The sequence below is a fragment of the Prionailurus bengalensis genome, chromosome B2 (genome assembly GCF_016509475.1).
Source record: "Prionailurus bengalensis isolate Pbe53 chromosome B2, Fcat_Pben_1.1_paternal_pri, whole genome shotgun sequence".
Lineage (NCBI taxonomy): Eukaryota > Metazoa > Chordata > Mammalia > Carnivora > Felidae > Prionailurus > Prionailurus bengalensis.
This window is the reverse complement of record NC_057349.1, coordinates 132,104,156-132,125,483: the sequence shown is the minus strand read 5'-3', so window position 1 is coordinate 132,125,483 and position 21,328 is coordinate 132,104,156. Positions and strand designations below refer to the sequence as shown.

The 21,328-nt window shown below is 38.0% G+C and overlaps 1 protein-coding gene across 5 annotated transcripts in view; it reads right to left on the bottom strand.

The window, feature by feature from the left end:
• The window catches only part of GRM1 (glutamate metabotropic receptor 1), a 438,262-nt gene that overhangs the window by 6,891 nt on the left and 410,043 nt on the right, over nt 1-21,328 (bottom strand). For 2 of the 5 annotated variants that reach the window (XM_043592551.1, XM_043592550.1), the window contains exon 9: nt 4,196-4,280. The exons of the other annotated variants lie outside the window; for them this stretch is intronic. In XM_043592551.1, the coding sequence (XP_043448486.1) occupies nt 4,220-4,280 (61 nt within the window). In that variant the 3' untranslated portion in view covers nt 4,196-4,219. The remainder of the gene's footprint in view (nt 1-4,195; nt 4,281-21,328) is intronic. 5 annotated transcript variants of the gene reach the window in all.

Genomic DNA, 21,328 nt, shown 5'->3' with positions numbered 1-21,328 from the left:
GAAATGTATCATCTCATAGGAACTGCAGCACAGAGCATAAACCTTGGTCCTTCTGAATTAGTTGTTTCTGACGTGTGGTCCATATACAGCTTGAATGGTCCATGAATCTACAAATCCAATAAGCTTTGCTTTTAGACTGAATCAATGTTATGTCTTCACAGATTGTGCACTGCTATTTTCAAATGCATGTAAACGCTATTATGACAAAGTGTGCTGCTAGGTACAAGTATAGCTAAATTCTGAGAAGCTTTTTTGTGTTTTTTGTTCAAGCGGCCACTAAAAAAAATACAATTACTATCATCAATTGGGGGGAGGGCTTAATAAGCATTTTGGTGTGAAAAGGAATTACCTTACTTGCAAAGGTTCAGAACCCATGGCCATGATATTGAGAGGAGAAAAATGTATAAAATATGAGGCAGCAAAAAGGCATACATGCATTATAAAAATGCAATATTACTATGAAATAAATCTTCCACTTAACCCTAGATAACTTTAATACCTTCTGTTTCGGCCATCAGCGTCTTTCTTCTATTATTTAACTTTTTTCGGTTTCCTCACCTTAGGTAAAGTAACCTAGTCTAGAAACACCCCATAATTGTCACACAGCATGCCATCTTGCTCTCACTTCAGAAGACAGACATGAGGCCTGAAACAATCTTATATTTGGAGACCGAGTGCAGTAGCATTTGGCTTGAATACCTCAGGTGGCTAGATGTCTTTATGAATACTGACATTATTGGAGGAAATGGCTGTTAGGCCGGCGAGGAACCAGGACTAGAGGGTGATTTAGACAGGGAGTGTGCAGGACCAAGGGGGCCTGAGGCTGCACTCCAGCTCTGACAGGCTTGGGGTCTTGCTTTGATCTTTCTTTCATTAGGTGAGTACGACAATCCCCTCCAGTCAGAAAATCCAGGATTTACAGCACTTGGGAGAGTGGTTGGAAGTGGGTGGTGTAAACAGATGAGTACATCTTTGGCATTCAGGGTGATCTCGTCTGTTTTATTTGTTTCAGTAAGTACTAGTTACATCTGCCGAGTACACTGCTCTCTGCTCCAGAGAGGTCTAAAATGGGAATCACAGTGGGTGGGTGTTTGAGATCAGGAGGGAAGCATCCTGCACAAGCTGCCTGAGGGGAAGCTTACACAACACCTGTCTCCCTTATGTCCAATTCAAGTCTTGGCCACGAGGCTTAATAGCTTCACAACAGACATAAGGACGGCATCCAGAGAGCCCACAGACAAGGCAAGACCTTCACATAGGAGGGTGGAGACTCACTCCTTGCAACCTGACGAGGTTAGCATTTGCTTTCTCTGAAAATGCAAATGGAAACGGGAAATGCCATTGAGTCCCAGCATGGAGAGAATGGCTTACCAAGCTAAGAAAATAAACCAGAGCTACAGGCTTATGGGCAGTTCTGCTGAGGTCATGCAGCTACAGTTGGGACTCACGCCGGGCCTTCAAAATGGCTGCTGCTGCCCCAACTGAGACACTCCGGAAGGAATGCCAGAGATGCGCTGGACGAATACCTCACCTCTACCTGCTTCAGCGAGCTGGGACCGGAATGAAGTCTGAGGAGCGATTCTTGTAGAATCGCAGGCATAGGAACTATTTGAAACCGTATGAGTCAGACTCTTGTTTTCTCAGGCGATGCAAAGTTAGTCTTCAGTACAAAGGACTTCCACTGATGCCAGTTACACTTTTGAAAGCTTTCCAGAAAAATCTGAATATTCAGTATACAGTTTCCAGGAGCCTATGTGAACATAAGTAAAATTTCTCACCTTTTGATTCACTACTAGTAAGGTAGAAAATCTCTGAATGTATTATTGGAGACAAATGCTTTTTGACTACATGGGAACTTGGTAGTTTCTGCTGATACCAGTCTTAAATGGCATTGTGAATTTTATTCCTCACCTCGGATTCTAACATCATAAGCTAGTCAGAGAACCACTTGGCCTGCTGAAAATGACAATATCACAAAGTCTAAACATACAGTCCTCCTTTTAAAGTATTTAGGTTAATCACATTCTATATGTTAAAGCTATGTGATACAGGATAAAAGATAACACAAAGGAAATCAGTTTGCACTAACAAGCATGTGCTTTCTTCAATGCATCAATTAGGAAAAAGACATCCACAGATAAAATTACCTCATCAAAGTCAATAAAGTATGGAAGGCTCCATGAACTTTGTCTGGGCATAAGGTGTACTGTCTTGAGAAAACTGACAAATCTGTTTTGAACCAATGAGTAGAATTCTGATGGTTCCTGAGGTTTCTCTGAGTACATTTTAAATGGCTACTCGTTCAACCTAATCGTGATTAACAGCAGAGGAAACAAATTCCCATGCTAGATTATGTTCCCTTTGAAGGAACTTCAAGTCAAGCATTATTGTATCATCTATGCTCCATGCTACCAAACCTGTAATTTCCATAGCAAGTCATGTGATGTTCCTCAGCTCTGACCTGGAGTCCTTGTGGTTTGCTCTGGAAACATAGGGCCCTATGGGGCAGGATAGATATAGGCAGACCATAATGGTCCAGTAGGAAGCTTTATCTGCATCACTAGCCCCTTTGCCTTGATTGTTCAAAGCTGTAGGAACTGAAGGTCACAGTGAGAATATCTTTTTTGCTGTTGTTTGTTGAAAAACAACAAAGGCTAAAAATAGTCTCTTTTCGATCTTTTCTTGATCCTTCATAGTCTCCAGAAAGAAAGCTTGAATAGATCCCATTCTGAGAGTTCTCAACAGCCAACCTATTAGCTTTGCTGATCGTTGCATTTTTTTTTTCTGTTTTGTCACCTACCAAGAATGTACCCACTTTCAGCCTCTGCTTTTGCTTTTAGGCACTCACCTTGAAGTCATGAAACGTTAGGTGACTCTCCTCTCTTTCTGGCCCTGCTGTCATGGCAGGACAAGCACATCTACTATTCCCATCAATCCCTTTTGACAGGCAGCCAGCAGCTGTCATGATCAGGATCTCCTTGCTGTGCCCTCGGTCAGACTCAACTCATGCTGCAAGAAATGCTCAATGCCTTTTGACCTGGGAAAATTGCAGAGGTTGCATCCAAGCAGACGAGAGTGGCTCTGATCTAGATGTGCAGAGGCCCCCTGACTACCACCTGAAACGTCCTGGCAGGGCTACCATATTTTTCCCTCTAAGAGTCAGTATGATTCGACTGAGACCGCACTCTTTCTATTTGGGCTTTTGAAGGGAATATCAGAACACAGACTTCCCAATGCACTCCACTGAGTGAAGAAAAGAGACTCCATGGCCTCATATACTGTCCTCCACAGCCAGGTTCAGTAGCAAACATTTGAACCAATTGGGCTCTTCTCATCTGAAGAGCTATTCAGGCCACAGACACCTCATCAGTGGGCTCCCTCCTGCTGCAGGAATGTGTACCTTTGACTCTCCCAGGAGTTTGAAGGGCTGTAAAGGAACAGCTGAAAATGACCACAGACTCCGTGCACAATGAATTGAACATGGTCTATGTTCTTTTGTTAACTTAAAGAGACACTGTCAAGATCTAAAGGTCAAAAATTGGACCAAACATGCACCATTTTTATCAGATGGGGCAAAATCTGATAAAAACACTCAGAATCCTGGGGAAATAACCACATTTCCTTTTTATAAAACTCTCTTTTCATGGGATTCACAAAACTTTTGTTTTGTGCTCCCCAGGGTGTGGGAGCCTCACAGCAGAGGCTCATGTTGGCGTCCAACCCCTCAAACTGACATTATGGAACTCTCCATAAGTTCAAGTTATGGCTTGTACTTTAATGCAGACAGGATCATTTCAAACATTTGTGCAACAGCAAAAAGGCAAAAGAAAAAAAAAGAAAAGAAAAAAAAAGCAAAGAAAGAGCTCTGTTTGCCAAGGAAAAGCTGACAAATTTAAGAAGGGGGGAAATTCACTTTCGAGCTTGTGAGTGGGAGTCACAAACAAAAGCGAATCTCCAGTGTTGGAAAAAGTGTTGCGTCTTGCTTTGAAACTTAAAAAAGCAAAAAGACTAACAACTTGACAGTGTCCCTTTAAGAACGATGGACAAATTAAGGCGGTCGTGCAAACCATGGCACGTAAATGGTTCCTCATTCTTGATGGCATGCACCACATCTGTTTCCATGTTAGAAAGTGGCAAAACCCAGGAGAGAGAAAGCAAGGGCCAACCACTCTATTTTCCACGCAGCTTCTCTTACACATTCACTGCAGTGTGGGGGTTTTCAAAGCTGCTCATGTGCCGACGGACACTGGCTGGTGGGCGGGAATTCTGGCTGCCTCTTCCTGAAGATTGAAAAGAAAAAGACACCCAGTGAGTGAGTGCTTACACACGTGTACAGATACAGCGATGACGCCACTCAGGTGGTGCCTGGGCCTGGGCCTAGCCTGTCTCCTGAGCCTTTCTCCACGTCATCCCCACCCCCGTGTCCTGTGTCTGCCTCGCCCTGCCTGGCTGCTTCTCACTGCCACGCTCGTTTCCGAAAGCCACGTCAGTGGAGTGCATTCTTTCTTTTCCCTTACGAGACCATCTCTTTCCAAGTGGCGGATGCTTTTGCTGCTGTGTGTATGTCTGTCCAGAATCAGCCCTTTTCCTCCACTCTTCACATCCCCCTTTCTTCCTGGCGGCAGTGGGCTCCACCTCCACTCACCCTGTTAGGGGCAGAATCTTCCTGCCGACCATTCTTCTTTAAGGATGTTCACGGATTTATGTCTTGGGTCGCGAATTTTAGTTGCATTGCTAATTTTCCTTATTATTTTATCACAAAGGCATAATTGTCACTTCCTATAAAATCACATTTATCTCTTGGCCACAGGACAGAGTGTGTCTGATGGTGGAGAGAGGGGGAATGGCAAGAGATCGGAGGCATCTGCCACATGGGGGAGAATGCCGTCTCATTCCTTGGTTAGATGTCTCCTTCTACAGCACATAGGATGACCTGAGAAGGGGAGAAGAGCACTGACTGGTCATGACAAGGTTAATGGAGCGACCGTGGGCAGTTGGCCTTTCCATCTTTTGTTAGGGTGAAGAGAAGTGGGCTTTCCCATGAGTTAAGTAGCACTCAGTGAGATAAAGCCATCTTGTTATCACTCCACATAAGACGGCTGCCAATCAGAGAAAAGAATTTCGGGGAACAAGATGGTAAAGCAGCAGGTGCTGTGGGTGCTATGGATGTGGTTGGTTGAATTGGGGGGAATGTTGATATTAAGGAACTCTCAGTGATGAAGTCCCCTATAGAGGTCCCTAAATACTCACAACGATTCCCTGTGTATCAGCATTAGGCCACCTACCCCAAGATCCTGGTGACAGTTATCCAGTGTTAATCAGAAGAGGACCACAACGGCTGCAGGCAAGTCAAAGACTTTTGCTACGTTCCCTATCTCTTTTTTTCCCATTAAAGCAGACAGAGGAGGGGAAACACAAGAGGAAGGAGACAGAGATATTGTAGGAACAGATCACATCCCTCCTCATTCCACATTTTTTCAGGCAGAGGCCTGATACATGCTAGGAAGGAGAGACGTGAATTTGAAATTTGAAAAAGAGTATACTGGAATAGCTTTTTAATACCTGAAATCAAGGAATCTGACATGAATATCAAAGGTGGGAAACAAAGTTTTCCATAGCACAGTTGAAGATAAAAGAGAAAAATTAAAATTAATCAATATCTGTATTTCTGCCAAGTTTGGGCCATTCAATAAAATGGTACATGATCTTCCCAGAACAATTTGAAATCCTCACCCAGAGATAAAAACTCAAAACACCTTCATGTAACTTTGTTACTACTGCAAAAGTCCATTTATTTAAAACAAACAAAGAGATAATGTTTGCTATTAAACTTGCCAAAGTAACATGTCCTTGACATTCAATATGGCCACCTGAAATCACAAAAAGTCATGAAAACATTAGCAACTAGGTGACCAGGGATAAAAGTATGATGTATGGGTGTATAAGTGAAATTATCAGTAAGAAAAGATTATTTAACCTACAAAATAATAAAACAACTTCATTTCTCATGAAGGAAGGCAGAAAATACATTCAAAGGATTCCCTTGCTAAACTGCCTGCATCCCTTGAATCCCGAGTTAATGCTACTGTAGATAATGTCTACATGTGGCCTGGTCCAGTGGGCTGGCTTCAGGGCCCTGTGTCTAATACGGATGCACAGTGGGTCCCTCATCAGAAGGGCCCTGCACTCGGGATTTCGTGGTCTATTGTCATCATTTTGAGATCTGTAATCATTTAATCACTTGATTTGTGTTTTGTAAGTGTTGTGTGCTGGAGCGATGGAGCGCTCTCCAGGGGCTTAGAGCCTCAGCTTACCCATGGTCCTGCCTCCCTGACTTCCCTGGTGCTCCCTGGGACCCTCCGAGCTCTCCGAGCTCTCCACTATCTGGCCCTGCCCAGGGATCGACCGCTGCCACTCTCTACCACTGGCAGGGGCCTCTGGACACAGTGCAGGAAGATCAGGTCAGGGTCGGGTGCATCTCCAGGCCATCCCCTCCTGGACTAGCAGGGCCACTGTGCACTTAACAGGCAACAACGTAGGGGTGAGCCTCTCACCCCTCCTCCACCCTTTTAGTCCATGTGCTGTTTTTTTAAATATCCTTCGAGATCACCAGTCTACGAGGGGCTAGGGCAGGAGGGAGAGAAGAAGGGGAGAGGCTTGGTTCAATTTCCCTGTGGTGTCTTTCCAGTGACCTGTGGGAGGGGAACCTGGCAGCCTGAGGGCTGCACCTGTATGGAGTCACGCAGTGGAGGCTGGGGGGCCTGGAAAAGTCTGCACTTGCCTCTAGGTATCACCCCCGCCGCGCAGCATTAAATGGCAAATAAAAAACACAAGGACAGGTTGAGAGAGAGACCAGAGGAGAAAAGAAAAGGCTTTATATTGTAGTCTCTAACATTTCCTCTGCGTTTTCAACCAGGGGCCTCATGCTTCCTTTCTCCACTGGGCTGTGCAAATGATGTAGCTGGTCTTGTCTGCTGGGTCTATGTATGCTGTTAAAAAAAAAACACAGGGAAACACCTTGACGGCTCAGAGACTTGACACGGTGACATTAGCAGAGGTGCACAGAGTATGGCCTGCCCAGACAGATAGCACTTGTGTCCCCTGGGGATGAGGTGGGAGCTCTCTGGCCTCTGTCACTGACTTGGAATTACCGCTGCACTCAGTGGACTGTTCTCGGTTCCTTCATGGGTCGCAGCCATACTGACAGCCAAACTCCACACGGTCACTCCCAGGAATCCCAAAGCCACCTTAATTAACTATTGATTGAAATAGTTAAACAATTATAGCATTTCCTTCCTGGTGTCATTTTTCAGTCTCTGACTCACCTTGTGGTTGAAGTGAAATGTAAATGACCTATGCCTACAGACCTTACATTTTATGAAATGTTGATTCAAGGTTACAGGCCAAAGCCTTGAAAACTCCATTGCCAGAGTGTCCATTTTATCGACTGTGTAAAAACTGAAAGGAGCTTGACTTCAGGGTATTTTTAGCAACTGTAAAACCACATATTCAACCAACCACAGATTCGGCAAGCCAGAGTAAAAGCTTGGAGGGAAAATGCAGCATATGGAGACTTGTCAAATATAAGTTCCAAATCTGTGCTTGAATCTTTTGGCAGAAACTGTGGATTTAAAGAAACCCCAGAAATTTAGTAAGGAAGATTCAGATCCAATTTCTTCTGAAAGTGCAAAGTCTTTCTTTTCTTTTCCTTTTTCCCCTTCCTCCTTTCCTTTTCCTTCCTTCCTACCTTCCTTCCTTCTTTCTTTCCTTCCTTCCTTCCTTCTTTTCCCTTCCTTCCTTCCTTCCTTCCTTCTTTCCTTCCATCTTTCCTTCTTTTCCCTTCCTTCCTTCCTTCCTTCCTTCCTTCCTTCCTTCCTTCGTTTCTATTCCTTCCTCCTTGCTATACAGTCACCGCTTGTTATAGTTTCTTCCACCTATTCCCATTGTCCAAAACTTCCTTTATATAAGAAGCTATCTCTCTTTGAGTGTACTTAGTCCTATATGACTTGTTTTCTTTTTTTTTTAACTTTCTATAATTTATTTATTTTTTTATAATTTACATCCAAGTTAGTTAAGCCATTACTCATTTAGCCTACCCTCCCTCCCACAACCCCTCTAGTAACCCTCTGTTCTCTATATTTAAGAGTCTCTTATGTTTTGTCCCCCTCCTTGTTTTTATATTATTTTTGCTTCCCTTCCTTTATGTTTATCTGTTTTGTATCTTAAAGTACTTATATGAGTGAAGTCACACAATATTTGTCTTTCTCTGACTGACTAATTTTGCCTAGCATAATACCCTCTAGTTCCATCCAGGTAGTTGCAAATGGCAAGATTTCATTCTTTTTGATTGCCTAGTAAAACTCCATTGTGTGTGTGTGTGTGTGTGTGTGTGTGTGTGTGTATACACCACATCTTCTTTATCCATTCATCCATCGATGGACATTTGGGCTCTTTCCATACTTTGGCTATTGTTGATAGTGCTGCTATAAACATGGGGTGCATGTGTCCCTTCAAAACGGCGTACCTGTATCCCTTGGATAAATACCCAGTAGTGCAAATGTTGGGTTGTATGGTGTACTATTTTTAATTTTTTGAGAAACCTCCATACTGTTTTCCAGAGTGGCTGCACCAGTTTGTATTCCCACCAGCAGTGCAAAAGAGTTCCCCTTTCTCCACATTGCTCACCAACATCTCTTGTTGCCTGAGTTGTTAATGTTAGCCATTCTGACTGGTGTGAGGTGATATCTCATTGTGGTTTTGATTTGTATTTCCTGGATGATGAGTGATGTTGAGCATTTTTTCATGTCATATGACTTTGTTTTAATGTATCATTTTCTTTATAGTAAGTCACTCATACATCGGTTTGGTTTGTATGCTAGGAATTATTCTTCACATTAACTTGAAAAGTTGTCACAAACAAGTTTCACTCATTGTAGCACAGCAATATGATGTCTGGAGTAGGACTCCAGAAGCCAGGCACTTTCCAACTGTGTATTTGCCCCCATCAGACTCAATTTTTACATCCATAAGGAAGGATTTTGAAAGAATAAATGTGAAAATGCTTCCAATTGGCAAAATGCTATCCCAGCCTAATACATCACTATTAAACCCCTTCCTCTGAAGGATGAGGAACAAAAACACAGACAAAAGACCCAGATGTGTTACATCTGAGTATGTGTAGACTAATTCATAGTCTCTCAAACTTTATTTCATTTTACTCATGACTGTTAATCATTTTCCTTATTCAAGAATCTCAGTAACTTCTAGTAGTAAATAAACTGTTTTCTCTAATAAACTGCTACTTTCCAAATTGTGGGAGATGGAGTTTGTGGGGAGCAACATTAGTGACATTGAATGGATGTGGCAGGAGCAGGTGAAAGATAGCTACAGAGCAGGTAAGCTATCTGTGTCTGAAGTTGTGTGTCTATGATAGGTTTGGAGGTGAGTCTACTTTTAGCAGAGAAAAAATGGTCTATACAATTCCAGATGGTCAGTTCACCATGGAAATAATGTGGCAGCTGTCCAGAGTAATCATCAAGATGGGCAGCAAACACTCAAGGCCATTTTAGCAGAGTATGGTCTCTCTTTTTTTGTTGTTTTTACAGATAAATATGGGATAATTTGTGCCTCTGCTTCCCAAAGCCAAATGCATTTTTCTATTATCTGAATTTAAATATTTATTTCTCAACATTCCTTCATCAGAGTGCAGAGTGGAGCTCTGACTGTATATGTAGGCCATCTGTAAGTGGCAATTTGTTTTACTCTCCATTTTAATGCATGCATATCTAACAGTACATTAATATTCTTTATATAAACACACAATGCAGTTTTTCCATAGAGGTGTAAAATACTGCTGTCTTTAAACATTCTTAATTATAAACATTTCCAAGCTAATAAGAGTCTGTAGAGAATGTTCTAATAAAATTCAATTTAATTGCCATTATAAATTTGTCAAATATGAACATTTTTGCCTTATTATAGTTTTCTTTCTTTTGAAAACATAAAGGAAATATGTGAAGCCCCCTGTATATTATTCAATATTAATCCTATCCTTTTGGGGGGAAAATTTGGTATGGATCATCACTTGGAATTTTTTAATGCTTTTACAACATATATATTCATATGTGTCAGTAAATAATATATGGTAGTGTTTAGCATGTTATTAGATTTTATATACATAACATCATACTCTATTTCCATTCAGCAATTTTCCCATTTTGTCCATTTGGTATTACATTAATAGATAAAGCTCTAGTTTATTCACTTAAATTAAACTGAATACATACCACATTACCCAAAACATAATCAATTCTCCTACTGGTGGCCACTTAAGTTGTTTCCTACATTTTGCCACTTTAAGCAATGCTGCAGTAACATTCTTGATTATGTCTCCTTGCACACCTAAGTGGGAGAGTTCTTCTATGGTGTGAACCTAGAAGTAAAATTCGTGGATTGTTGTGAGTGCACACTCATTTTCTTATATATGACCAAATTGCGCTGTAAAGCACTTGCACAATTTACACTAATATGTAAGAGTTTGTATATTCTTTCCAATTGCATCTGTTTTCAGACATCCTCAAAATCGACTTTTTACTCTGAAAAAATTTTAAAATATAGAAACATGGAGAAAACACTAAAATGAACCACTATTTCCCTAATATCCAGCTTCACTAATAATCAATATATTTGTGAATCTTCTTTCGCCTATACTAGCCAGTTATTAATTTTAAAGTAAAGCTAAGTTGGAGCACCTGGGTAGCTCAGTTGGTTAAGCATCCAACTTTTGATTTCAGCTCAGGTCATGATCTCACTGTTTGTGGATTTGTGCCCTACATCAGGCTCTGTGCTGACAGTGTGGAGCCTGCTTGGGATTCTCTCTCTCCTTCTCTTTCTCTGCCCCTGTGCTGCTTGTGCTCTCTATCAAAATAAATAAATACACTTTAAAAATAAATAAAGAAATAAAGAAATAAAGCCAAATCATTATGTCTTTTATCCTTAATCAATTCAGTACATAGGCCTATAATACAGGTGCACATTTTTATAATAAAAGAAACAATAACATTATCATATCTAAAACACATTAATAGTAACTCTTTAATATTTGATATTAAATGTTTAATATTATAGTATTTGGATTTCCCTGATTGTCTCATATGTTTTTATTTTATTTTTGATTTTTAAATCAACATCCAAACAAGATCTGCAAATTGCATTTTGTTGATGAGTCTCTTAAGTCTTTTTTAGTCTGTAGGTGTTCCCCTCTCCCTTTTCCTGGCTATTTATTTGTTGAAGAAAGACTGATTGTTTCCCAGATTACGGGTTTTACTTATTGAATCCCTATAGTGTCATTCAACATATTTTTCTGTGACCTATTATTGCTTATGAATTGATGGTTAGATCTGAGAACTTGATCAGATTCATGGTTGCTTATGCAGGGAATATAATTCATAGGAGGTAGTGTCTATTTTCTATTATACCAGATCAAAAAGCACATAGATCAGGTTGTCTATTAATCACGTTAAGATTGATCAGTGCATTTAGGTGTAGTCACTCTAAAGCATACATTACAAAACTTCCCATCAGCCTTTCATCCAATGGTTTTAGCAGTCATTGATGATCATTATGAAGATCAATTATTTTATTACAAAACTGCAAAATGGTAATCTAATTCTACATTCCTTCTGTATTTGTCAACTAGGTTTCTTTTCTAAAGTAGAACCTCTCCTCATCAGCTATTCAGTTCCTCTGATGTAGAGTTCAAACAGAAAACACAAGCCAAATGGTGATTCTTTTCTTTTCTTTACCAGTGTTCAGAGTAATGATTTAGTTTTCTAGCATCCTCCAACAGTGATCAGTATATCACCTGTGAGTCTGTTTCTATTGTCTGTTTCCCTTGATTTTTTGGTTATAATTCTTCCATGCCTAAACACAGAAGACACATATGAATGTACACACACACACACACACACACACACACACAATAAGGTTCTCTAGAGGCTGTAAATTGTAGATGGTATTATCTGTGCTAAGAGTTGTTTTACCACTTTATCTGTTAAGTAGAGGTGGACATATCATCTTAATCTAATCCAGACTGCGCTGAGTCAAAGTTAGTTTATAATTGGATTAGGAATTGGTCTACAGTAGGGAATATCCCTTCAGGCTTTTTTTTTTTTTTTAAGTTTATTTGTTTATTTTGGAGAGAGAGAGCGAAGGATGGGCAGAGAGCGAGGGAGACAGAGAATCCCAAGCAGGTTCTGTGCTGTTAGCTCGATGTAGGGCTCAAATTCACGAACAGTGAGATTTTGGCCTGAGCCAAAATCAAGATTTGGATGGTTAACCAACTGAGCTACCTCTTCAGGACTTTTAATAGAATATCTTGTGCACTAGTACACCTCAGCATTAAGAGGCTATGGGAGATTCTGGTCAGCTTCTCAAAGATTTTCAATTTAGATTTTTGGCTTTCTGACCCACACATCTTCAGAATTAGGCAAATGTTTTGATGTGGAACCTTGACCACATGAATTAGTGCCTCTCCAGTTTTGTCAGTCTGGCCTCACATGGTTGCTAAGGTGTTTTCTCATTCTTTCCACAGGAAGGTCTGTCTTCTCAGCATTGGAAGCCCTCAGAAAAATAACTCCATATGTCAGAAGTGTGTAGCTTATCTTTTAACGTTTCTGATCCACTCAACTGCAGACAATTGCAAATGTTTTGCAGACAATTGCAAATGTTTTGAGAGAGAAGCTAGAATGTGTGGAAGCCTCTCTGCTTTGCATTTTATCACTTCAGCTTCAAGGCCACAGCATCTCTTCTGCTTTCTTTTCTCCCTCCATTGACTCTGCTTGGGTCATACCTGGATACTAAGCCTAGTCCATGCCTGGCCACTAAGCCCCCAGCCAGGGTCTGGAGTTGGCGGATGCTCCCCAGGCAAAGCACCTGCAGACCATTGGTCCACTTCTCAGTTCTTCTCTCTCTGATATTCTAGTCTTGCCCTCCTTATCACTTCAGTAACTCCCTGATACTGTAAGAAGTTTTAGTCTTTCATATATGTTCCTTGAAACTTCCTACTCTTTGCAAAATTTTGCACATAGCTCCTTCAGCATTCTAAGATGTTTATCAAGTTCTTGACCACATCACAATGTATATTATATCTTTACAATGTATATTATATCTTTGCATTTCTCTTGTGATCCTTTTCACTTTTTGTTATATAACTAATTGATGCTAATTCTTATCGCCTACATTGGAAAGCCATAGTTTCTGAAGGGCAGGATCCATGTCAGATTTACCAATGTGTGCCAGTTATCCCCCATTTATCCTGCCCCAACTTTTGGAAATAAAAGGAAACCATATAATCTCTCATGCAAAGGATGAATAATTGCTTTTAAGATGAAGGGAGTGCTTTGAAAGTCATGTCATGACAAAATGAATAAATTGGGACTTTTGGAGGACATAAAAAGACATGTGGTCACCTATTTACAGTAAATTAATAAATGATTGAAAAAAATCAAAACAGAACTTAGATATATTTCTAATAGAAAATAAGTCAAAAATACTTCTGAGCTTCTTCATCACTTTGGTAGTTTTAGGAATATCAAAAACAATTATTGTATCTATAACTAATACCAAATCCTAATATTAAATATTGAATGTCATAAAATCTCCAGTGAAAATTAAGTTTAGTAAAATAATAATTAGTAAAAATAATGTGTATATGTATTTGTGTGTTTCTGTAAAAATTAGAATATACCAAAAAAAAAAAAAGTAATGGTGGTTTTTCTCCATATATTGGTAGAATTTAGATAATTTTTATCAGCTATTCTGTGCTTTCCTATATTTTAAAAATTTCCTACAATGAATATTTATCACTTTTTTAATATATTAAAAATAAACAATAACTATTATTCCAAAAATAAATTTATCATAACATATAGTTCATGAGCAAAATTCCTTCTCTTCTTGGCTTTACCCCAATAAACCCAGGCATTGAATAGAATCTGTGAATGTGTTTTCTTTTGCTGAAAAAAAGTAAAAATTCTAAAAACATATATTAAAATATGAGCTACTAAGGAAAAATATCAAATAGAAATTATAGAATTTGGATATTCATGCTAATATTTTTCATGCAAACCAGTATAATATGGTAATGCATATTTGAAAGTTGACATGAGAATAAATCTTAAGAGTTCCTATCTCATAACAAAAGAAATAAAAAACTTTTGTAACTTTGTGTACTGACAGATATGAACTAAACTTACTGTGGTGATCATTTCACAAAATATACAAATATCGAATGATTATATTGTACATCGAAATTAATACAAAGTTATATCTCAATAATACCTTAATGAAAAAAGGGGTATAAATTTTAAAAATTTGAAAATTTCTACTAGATTATCTCAAATTTCTGTCAGAATTAATACTCATTCAACTAAAGACTCTTCTTATGAAGCTAATTCTATTCTGTATTGATAAAAGCCATTAATTTTGTGTATCTCTATAAATACAGATGGGGGTCACAGTTGTCTAAATTGACTTAAATTATAGCATTCATAAAGTTTTTGTATGCTTTGTACATTTACATATGTTATTATCTCCAATTTGAGCATGAGTCATGTCTTATGCTTCTTGTTTCTTCAGCATTTGACAAATATCTAATTAAATTACATAAAAATCATGTTTGCCTAACGTGTTATACATGGCATACAAACAGTGATCATGGCAAACTAATGCAGGTGTTTGGAAAACAGAAAATAGCTGATAACTTATCATAAATTATGATTCATTAGTAATCATAATTTCAAATTTATTTTTAATTTTGGTCAACTAAAAATGATGAATCCTTGTTATATATGTGATTTGCTAACGAGACCAGAAATGTAAATCAACTCTTTTCCTATTCCTTGAAAAAATATAAAATATTGAAAAAAAAGAAAAGAAAAAAGAAATAATTACTTTGGTAAAAAGCTTAAAATTGAAGTTGGAATGATAACAAAAAGTCTAGAATTCTGTAAAACTTCTCATATTCTTGGCTATGGCACTAACATCAATATTAGATACGTGTTTCTACTACAGTTTATTTTATGCTATCATTTCTCTTTCAGTAGAGGCATTAATATCTTCCTGTCACCATCCATCAAACCTGAAAAAGAACTGAATGGTCAATTATCATAGAGTTTCTTTCTTAGTATTCAATGTATAGACACCATGGCCCTAAAAGTAACCATAGTGATATCAGAGCTTACTGAAAAAGGAGAGGAGGAGATACTAAAATTGGTATAAGAAGACATCTGCTTCAGGGTAGGATGTAATACCTTGGACTGAACCAAGTCTCCCACTGAGATCAATTAACAAAAAACTGATACAATATTTTTTAAAAACCATTTAAAGACATTGAATACTGTCATGGCAACCAGAATCCAAGGTACCAATAAGTCAGAAAGAAGAGAACTTCAGAGAGGTAAGCAGATAACCTTCAAGCTATTTTGCCCTTGGAACATTTGATGATTTTTGGTTCATGAGAACAGACTGAAAATCCAGGCAGAGGGTCTTAACTAAGAGGTAACGAAACAGGAAAAACTTTATAAATGCGTAGGGCTGTAGACACAAAAATTGATTTCAAGTCTTCCAAGTCAGCAAGGACTTGAGGAGCCAAGATTCTGGAGAGAGGCAAAACAAACAAACAGAGAGAAACTGAGAAAGAGAGAGAGAGAGAGAGAGAGAGACTAACAGTAGATTCCCTGATGAAAAATGTGCAAATTTCAGACTGCACAAAGCACAGGACACAAAGTTAAGTAGAAAACTGTGGGAAATCAGAATGAAGCTTTTGGAGGTCTCACAGCCCTGAGGAATCAAAATTGAAATTAAAGGCATTTAAAAAATGTTGAACCCAAGGAAACAGCGGGGACTCACAGGACCCCTGGATAGCTGTACCCTAGTAACAGGATGCACCAGGTGAAGCCGAAAAACTTTGTAAAACTACATCACACGCCCAAGTCATCTCAGTCCATCACTGGAGGATTTACATATCAGGAGTATGTAAGTAAGTATTGACTGTGCAAAATAATAATAGCAACGTAAAATAAGATTTAACATATGTGCAGAATTAAAATGCACAACAAAAACACAGAAATTGACACCAAGTAAACGCAATTAAAGTGTTTTAAGATCCTTGCTTTGTTTGGAAAGTGATAAAACTCCAAATTTATTTGAGATTATAAAAGTTGGGAAATACTTTTTATAATCTCTAGAGTAACCATAAAAAGAATAATAAAAGAATGTTAAGCTAACAAATTAATACATGGGAAAATTGAATAGTAAAATGCTATGTTAACCCAAAGAAGGCAAGAACGAAGAGAAAAACAATGGGAGAGAAAACATAAATGGAAGTAATCATTCCACTGAGACAAGTAGAAAATAGTTAAAGAGTGGATATAAATATGACTATGTCAGCGATGAGATCAAGTGTAAATGAACAAAATATTCTAATTCAAAGGTAAGTATTATCAGACTAACTAAGAAACAAAATCTAAATCTAACTATGAGTACCTTAGGAGAGACACTCTTTAAACATAAGCATGCAAAAAAAGCCAAAAAGCAAAGGATGGAAAAGATATAACATGCAAACACTAACAAAAATAAAAGCTGTTAGCCGCACCAATGTCAGACAAAGTAGACTCTATTTCAACCCGACAATACAGAGGAGAACATATCAGGAAATTCAAGAATGGATTAATATTTAATCCTGCTGACAGCTCAGAGCCTGGAGCCTGCTTTGGATTCTGTGTCTCCCTCTCTCTCTGCCCTTCCCCTGCTCATGCTCTGTCTCTCTTTCTGTCAAAAATAAATAAACATTAAAATAATTTTAAAAATATTTAATAATAATTCAATATATTTCCCCATGTTAACAGAGTAAAATAAAAAAAGAACATGATATTTCAACTGATGCAGAAAAAGATTTTGACAAAATTTGATGCCCATCTATGATAAATCTCTCAGCAAACTGAGAGCATAAAGGAATATCCTCATCCTGATAAAGGAAATCTATGAGGACCCAAGAAGTAGTGTCATACATAATGATGACATTTTTAGTAATAGCAATGATACACTAAACCCAGAATTGCCAACACAATAATAAAGCTGGGGGAGTTACACTCTTTGATTTTAAGACAATATAAGATTCAGGAATAGAAGACAGTGTGGTATTTTCATAAAGATACACAAATATATCAATAGAACAGAATAGAGGGTCCATGTGTGTTCAGTTGAATTTTGATAAAAGCACCAATGTCAGTGAGGGAAGTAAAGACTTTTCAAAAATTAAGCTGGGAAAGTTGGATCTCTATTTAGAAAGAGAAAACAAAAAAAGCCTTGATCCTTACACCATACATTAAAAAGTATCATAGTTCTAAGTATAAAAGTCAAAACTATAAACATCCTAGAAGAAAATGGAGGACGTACGGTAGGCAGATTTTCTAAACTGAACCCAAAAGCACTAACCATAAAAGAAATGGTAAATTGAACTTCATCGAAATTAAAAACTTCCACATATTGAAAGATACCACTAAGAAAATGAAAAGTAAGTCACAAATTAAGAAAAATTACTACAATATGTATGTCCAATAAAAACTTAGATCCAGATTATAAAAAGAAGTTACAAGTCAGTAATAAAATACAAATGACCCAGTAAAAAATAGGCAATAATTTGGATAAATATTTCATACAAAAGAGCATATAAATGACCCAAAATATACACGAAAAGAATTCTAAGATCATAAGTCATCAGGAAAATACAAATTGAAACTATAATTAAGTACTACTACAAACCCATTAGAATGACTAAAATGTAAAAGATTATCAACACCAAATGGATCTCCTATTTTCTTAGTAGGAGTCTAAAATGGAAAAATCACTGTGGAAATCTCTTTGGTAGTTTCTTATAAATTAAATATATACTTGCCTTATCATCCAGCATTTCCACTTCTAGACACATACCTCCAAAAAATGAAAATATTTGTTCACAAAACTAGTATATGTATGTTGAATGTAGCTTTACTTGTAATAGTGAGAGTTGGAAACAACCTAAATGCACATTATCACATTAGATTGATCAAACAAATTTTAGTATATTCATACAATGTCACAATCCTCACCAATTAAAGGGAATAAACCGTTGATACATGCAAGAACATCAACAAATCTCATGCTGTATGAAAGAATGGAGACATAAAAGAAAATCTACTGTATTATTTCATTTTTATGAAATTCAAGAATAAGAAAAGGCTAATAAATCACAGTAGTGTGGTTGCCTCTGGATGGGAAGTGGGACCAATTAGAAAAGAATGAGGAAAATTTCTAGGGTGAAGATAATGCTCTCTATCTTGATTGCATGTGGGTTACAGGGGTATAACACACAACTTTATAACTTGTATCAAACTTCCATAAAATCTATGCATATCGATGTAATTATGTAACTGTGCTTCAGTAAAAAGAATATGAAATGAAAGAATAAAAAGGATTAGGGAGAAAATGTAAATATCAAAGTTAGCCAAAGAAGATTTAATATATACATATTAGAAATGCTTGAAGAAAAAAACAAAGCAAGAAAATGAATACTGAAGACTACATAAAAAAGATTTAATATATAGATATTAGAAACGCTTGAAGAAAAAAACAAAGCAAGGAAATGAATACTGAAGACTACATAAAAAGATTTAATATGTAGATATTAGAAACGCTTGAAGAAAAAAACAAAGCAAGGAAATGAATACTGAAGACTACACATATATAGCTCAAGAAAATTTTACTGAAATTTTAAAAGATTTATAACTGCACATTGAAAGAGAATATTGTGTACTTGAGAATGTTGACCCAAGAAAACCAATATGAAGACACATTCTAGTAAAATAACCAGACTTTATAGGAAATGGAAAAAACATTTATTTTGGATGTCTAGGGAAAAAACAGCAAGTGTTTTATAAGGGAAAATAGATTATCATCAGAATTTGGGGCAGCAAAGCTTTATATTAAATGTAACTAGAATGACATATTGAAGTTACTTTAGGAAAACAAAACGTGCTTTCTAAATTTCATAGCCAGCAAAACTAGCATCTGATATAAAGGTTGTAGATGAACTGTTTTCAACAAGCAAAAACTAAGTGACTATTGTTCTCATGAGCAAATCCCTGAAAAATCTACTCTGGGCTAAGCGTATGGGCTTTGGACTACCAAAATAACTAGGACATCATCATAAGGACTGGAGGTAAGTAGTAAACGCATCCTTGATTGTAGAATTACGAATAAATGAGGGTTAAAAGGGAGAAAGTATAGTAGGTAATGTCTACATACTCATATAATATAGCTACAGCAAAACTATTTAACATTTTTTTTAACATTTATTCATTCTTGAGAGACAGAGAGACAGAGCATGAGTGTGGGAGATGCAGACTGAGAAAGGGAGACACAGAATCCAAAGCAGGCTCCAGGCTCCGAGCTACCAGCACAGAGCCAGATGCAGGGCTCGAACTCACAACTGTGAGATCATGACCTGAGCCAAAGTTGGATGCTTAACCAACTGAGCTGCCCAGGTGCCCCTACAGTAAAACTGTTTTAAATAAGAGGGATGGAAAGATCAGATGCGAACTACTGTATGGACCTCTTTTTGAGAAATTAATTGATTGTTATAGTATTAGTAGTTATTCTAAGACACGTGTATGGCTATTGTGGAATAACATAAATATATACTTCTGAGATATTTTAATTCTATCATCTCCTGTTTCCTTGGAAACTAGGATTCTTCTCGTGGAATAAAGGAAATATATATATGTAGTAAATAACATGAGCTATGAATTTCTGGATCAGAAAGCCTGAGAACGGATATAATAGACATTACATGATTTAATAATTAAACATTTGATGGCATTAGGCTAAGATAGCTTGTTTTACCCTACTAATTCTAAGGAACATCTTACAATTTGAACTTAAATTTTCAAAAACCCCATGGGTCATCAGCCCCTTCCCCTACCTCCATATCACAATGGTCTATGGTCATTTGTAAGGTTTGTTTCAGTGACTGCTTTTCTCTGCTTTTGTGTCTGATCCACCCCTACTTGTATAGATCAATCATGTTATAGATTGGTTAATACATTTAGTCTGGTAAAAGTTCAAATTGTATAGGCTTTGGACCCAAACAACCGTGAGGTAACTGCATATTTCTGCTTCTTCTATATGTCTTAAATGGGATTTTGTGAGCAATGTTACTTTTACTTATATTTTATGTCTTCATTTTTCTCTGCAATCTCTCTTTTTGCCACCAACTGTCCAAGCCCTAGGTCAGGCCACTGTAATCTTCCACCTGGACCCTGCAATAGCCTCATCCCAGAGTCCAGAGTCTCGAATCTTGCTCCCCAGCGCAATCTCCATGCTGAGGATGGAGTGTTAGCTCTACAACACACATCTAATCGGTGACAGTGCAGTCCTGCTTTATGACCTTAGAGCATTTCCATGGTTCAGAGGGTGAGATCCTAGTTCCTAAGGCCTCTAACTAGACCCTGATTTGGTCATAGCTGATTATTCGATTGCTTCACTTCCTTCAGCCACAAGGATTTTTCCTACTCAGAGCCTTTACATTCTGACTGCTTGACTGCTCTACCCTATTAGCCTCCCTCCATCCCTAGCTAACCCCTTTTCTCCTTCAGAAGTCTTATTTAAATAATACTTCTTCCTGGAACATGTCCAGCTTCCATGCACTGGGACCAGTTATAGCTCTGTAATAACACCCCGTAACACCTCGTATTTATTCTTATAAACACTCACTACACTAGGTTTGTTTTTCTGTTTGTTAGTTAGTTAGTTTGTTTGTTTTTGAGAGAGAGCGTGAGGGGGGAGGGGCAGAGAGAGACAGAGAGAGAGAGAGAGAGAAAGAAAGAGAGAGAGAGACTCTTAAGCAGGCTCCACTTGCTTGGCAGATAGTGATGTGGGGCTGTATGTCACAACAGTGAGATCATGACCTCAGCTGAAATCAAGAGTTGGAAGCTTAACTGGCCGAGCCACCCAGACGCCCCAACACTCACTACACTTGTCATTACTCATTCGATATCTGGTTTCCTGCCTAGATTTTCACTTCCACAAAGGCAGGGGCAGGATCTGTTCTGTTCACTGTTATATTCCCTGCACTGTACCAGTGTCCCCTACACACAGGACACTTGAAAATTGGTTGAGTGAATGAGTCAGCAGTGGTTCTCTTCCCAAACGTAAAAGGTATGTGTCAGGCCTTGAAACCAATCTAACCACTAGAGCAAAAGTGATTTCATGCTAGGATCAGCCCTGGAGT